The sequence below is a fragment of the Molothrus ater genome, chromosome 1 (assembly GCF_012460135.2).
Source record: "Molothrus ater isolate BHLD 08-10-18 breed brown headed cowbird chromosome 1, BPBGC_Mater_1.1, whole genome shotgun sequence".
NCBI lineage: Eukaryota > Metazoa > Chordata > Aves > Passeriformes > Icteridae > Molothrus > Molothrus ater.
Genome location: NC_050478.2, coordinates 140,613,203 through 140,617,178, shown reverse-complemented (window position 1 = coordinate 140,617,178; position 3,976 = coordinate 140,613,203). Strand labels below are relative to the sequence as shown.

The 3,976-nt window shown below is 46.1% G+C and overlaps 1 protein-coding gene across 1 annotated transcript; it reads right to left on the bottom strand.

The window, feature by feature from the left end:
• Positions 1 to 416: 416 nt before the first annotated feature.
• LOC118700056 (accumulation-associated protein-like) lies at positions 417 to 1,106 on the bottom strand. Its single transcript, XM_036404370.1, has one exon. The coding sequence runs from the start codon at positions 1,104 to 1,106 to the stop codon at positions 417 to 419; it is 690 nt and encodes a 229-aa protein (XP_036260263.1).
• Positions 1,107 to 3,976: the final 2,870 nt, after the last annotated feature.

Here is a 3,976-nt window from a genome sequence, read left to right as displayed (position 1 = left end):
CAGATGCTTTAGTAAAACTCGTGTTTTTTCCACACTCCACTGGCAAACTTTTGCTTAGGTTTTAAAAACAGGAGGAAAAAAAAGCTCAGGAAGTTGTTTTCACTCCCAAATTCTCTGAATTCAAGGAGTGGGAAAGAGATATGCTCTTAGAACAAAACACTCATCCTGAAGACAAGGCCGGACCCCTGAAACAGCTTTTTTTGCACTGACATGATGGATCTACTCTTCCATGTCTACTGCACTGTGAAAGAGAAGTGGAAGTGAATTTGCCCTGTGCCAGTGCAAAAGCAAAGTGAAGCAGCAATGCCCCACATATTCTGATTTCCAACCCATTTGAGCAAAATCTACATCGAGCCTCACTAAGTCAGAGCCCTTCTCTTTTGTTCCTTAGCTCCAGCTTGAACGATCCCAGATTTTCACCAGATCTTCAAACACATCCCCCAACTCTCCCTGGCCTTCCCAGAGAAGGGAAAGCTGTAACTTGAAGAGCAGTGGCCACTGCTCCGCGCTTGGAGGCCGTGGCACGTCCCACTTTGATGTGGCCGAGCTCCCGGAGCCTGAGCGGGCTGCGGCTCCTGGGCTCGCATTCCCGGGGCCATGGCTGATCCCGGCTCCTGGGCTTGCATTCCCGGGGCCATGGGTGATCCCGGCTCCTGGGCTGGCATTCCCGGGGCCATGGCTGATCCCGGCTCCTGGGCTCGCATTCCCGGGGCCATGGGTGATCCCGGCTCCTGGGCTCGCATTCCCGGGGCCATGGGTGATCCCGGCTCCTGGGCTGGCGTTCCCGGGGCCATGGGTGATCCCGGCTCCTGGGCTCGCATTCCCGGGGCCATGGGTGATCCCGGCTCCTGGGCTGGCGTTCCCGGGGCCATGGGTGATCCCGGCTCCTGGGCTGGTGTTCCCGGGGCCATGGCTGATCCCGGCTCCTGGGCTGGCGTTCCCGGGGCCATGGCTGATCCCGGCTCCTGGGCTGGCGTTCCCGGGGCCATGGCTGATCCCGGCTCCTGGGCTGGCGTTCCCGGGGCCATGGCTGATCCCGGCTCCTGGGCTGGCGTTCCCGGGGCCATGGGTGATCCCGGTTCCTGGGCTCGCAATCCCGGGGCCATGGCTGATCCCGACACCTGACTCTGACAGCGACACCTCCCCGAGGGCTCTGTCCTGCTTGGAAACCGGCCCGGCGGGCAGCCTTCAGTGACAGCCTGGCCTGGAAGTGGGGCACTTGTGCTGAATGAATGTTTCCATTTTGTGAGAGACAACCTCGGGCCTGAGGGCCTGAGCGGGAGCCTGAAGGATTGAAAGTGTTTCGATGTGGAGATTCAGCTGGTCCCGGGACAAAACAGAAGCCAATTGTGAAATGCGGAGACATTTCCAGATTTCCCCAGTTTCTAAATGGGCATTAAGATCCATTCAGTGTATAACTTCAACAGGAAGCCGCCATGGGTCATTGGTTTGTGACTCCCTCTACTTCTTTTGTGACATCCTTCCCCTGCCCGTATCCTCCACCTTCCACTTTAAAGAAATAAGAATTTATGAAATTATTTTTCTTCTTTACCCAACTCTGTCCACCAAAGAATTTCAGAAATGAAAAGTCTAAACAAGCAGTGGCCATAGTTATTTATAAAATAACTCTTTTTAATATCTATATTTTTGTCCTGGGAAATAAAAAAATCAAACTGCATAACAAAAATTGGATTTTTTTTTTTAATTGACATGCTAAATCCACTCACATTCTGTCCCAGCTGCAAACTTACACATGGACAACATTGTAACGCATTCAAAAGATCATTCATAATATGTGATTTAGGGCTGGGCCGTTCTATGAATTAGGGTTTTAGGAAAAGAGCCTTTTATTTTTTTGTTCTGATGTATTATACTAGGAAACAGACAACTGACAAAACCCATTTGGATTAGTGATTGTAGCCCATAATCATAAGTAAGTCTGTATAGTGCCAGTGACTTGACAGATCAATCAACTCACCCCAGCCTTAAATAGTTCCTCTAGGAAAAAAAGGAGAATAAAAAGACATCACCGGTGTCCTGTATTAGTTTGGTTAAAAGCACAAGGTGTTCTTTAAAATTTGAGCACCAATACATAAAACCAAAATATCTCCTTATTTGCCAGCATGGCCTGGGACATGCTCCTTCTAGCCTGGGCTCAGTAGCAAGTCTTATCTTGAGCAGGTGAAGAAGAGCAAAAGACCTGAGAGTAGAAATATTTTGGAAAGCCTTTGGGAACCGCCTGTGTATCAGGTGTACTGGGACTAATTCTCCAACCTCAGACGTTTTTTCATCAAGAAGTGTAAAGAAACATTAAATACAACATATCAAAATCTACTTTCGTAGTTGGAATAAATCAGCCTTGATTGGCAGATTTATGCTGATTTACACCAGTTTAACTCATGATGAGTTTTGGATTGCATTCTACACAGTACTCATAGTATATTATTACATTTTACCAACACTTTTTCCAGAAAACTGAAATGGACTTAAGCTGTCCTTTTAAAACACTATAAATACTTCTGCATGTCTCAACTTTGAGAATGTCCTCTTCTTCACTGCTGCTGCTGGGTAGCAAGTGATTTCTGCTGATAGTTATCTGCTTGCCAGAGGATATGAATGTGCTAATCTTGCTTCCAATATAAACAACAGTTGGGGCAACTTTTTGCAATGTAAATGGTTTGTTGGGCGAATTTTATGACACAACTTGTGTCATCACAAGCACTGGTCATTGTTTTCTTTTCTTTAAAATTAAGTCAAAGTATTTCACAGCATTGTTCGGCACCAAAATAAATTAGGTCCATTTGTGTATGGTCGAGGTGCAATTGTGCACATAGGCATTTGTACTCAATTTTTAAAAGGGATGCAGTTATCAAGAATTCAGAAGACCTGAACTGCATGTAATGACTTAGAGGGTTTTGTCAACAATGAAGAGAATTAAATATGCAGAAAAAAAAATACATAGGGCTTATGCTTTTCCTCCCGGGTTACTGAGATGTGCACTAACATTGAATTTTCAGGCAACTGTTCATGTCAAGAAAAGATGGACATTTACCCTGGTTGGTTACTGTTTGCTTAAAAATTGCACCTCATTTTTTTCATATGAGTTTGAGACCTGTGAAGCTGCCCAAAACCTACAAGTCAGAAAAACTGAGTTTGAGTCTTTCTGTTTATTTCTCCAGAGTCATTTTAAAAGACATTTAAAAAACTGCTGTTAACTAAAGTGAACTTCACATTTCCAGTCACTGAACTCACTCGGAGATGAAAGGATCCTCCTGGCCATTGCTCAGCACTTTCCTTTCACACTGCTCTGTCCCACCATGGAGGTTATTAACTTTTTACAAGCACTTCTCACATCCTCTCTTTGATGGATGGTGCTAAGCTTGTACTTAGATCACAGGATTTCCTAGCAAGGCTATTTCACTATTTAGAGGGAGAAAATTTTAACACAAGGTGATTTTTCATATCAACCCCTCCATTCTCCCCATGAAAATTTGCATGGGGAAATTGTTTTAAGGAGTTTCCCACCACACCAGCCTGAGGCCTTAATGGATGGTCATGGGTGTCCCAAGCACAGGGTGCAGTGATAGGTTTTGGGCTAGTCCTCTCCTGCTTTTTGTGTCCAACTGCAAGTTACAAGGGGGCTTTGCCCTGGGACTTCAGTGATGCTCTCTTGCAGTTTCCACTGGGACACAGGAAATGTGGGGTGACCCGTGGGAAGACTGGATGAGAATAGAGAGGAAAGGTGGCAGAAAGAGGGGGAAAAAAGTAACCTTTTCCCTTTCTGAAATCGTTGTCCCATTTCAAAGTGGAAAAAAAAAAAAAGAGAGAAGGTGGAAAGGGAGGCCATAGGGGAAGAAATTTTCCTGCTACCTCATTACTCTCCACTCTCTGTAAACTCCCAGCTGGGCCAGCCTAGCTCCTGCCCTTCTAGCCCCTCTGGCCTCTGCACCTAAATTTCTCACAACCTTCTTCCCAG

Excerpts from the sequence above, each read along its gene's own strand:
- LOC118700056 (XM_036404370.1), bottom strand. The coding sequence starts at position 1,106 with ATGGCCCCGGGATTGCGAGCCCAGGAACCGGGATCACCCATGGCCCCG.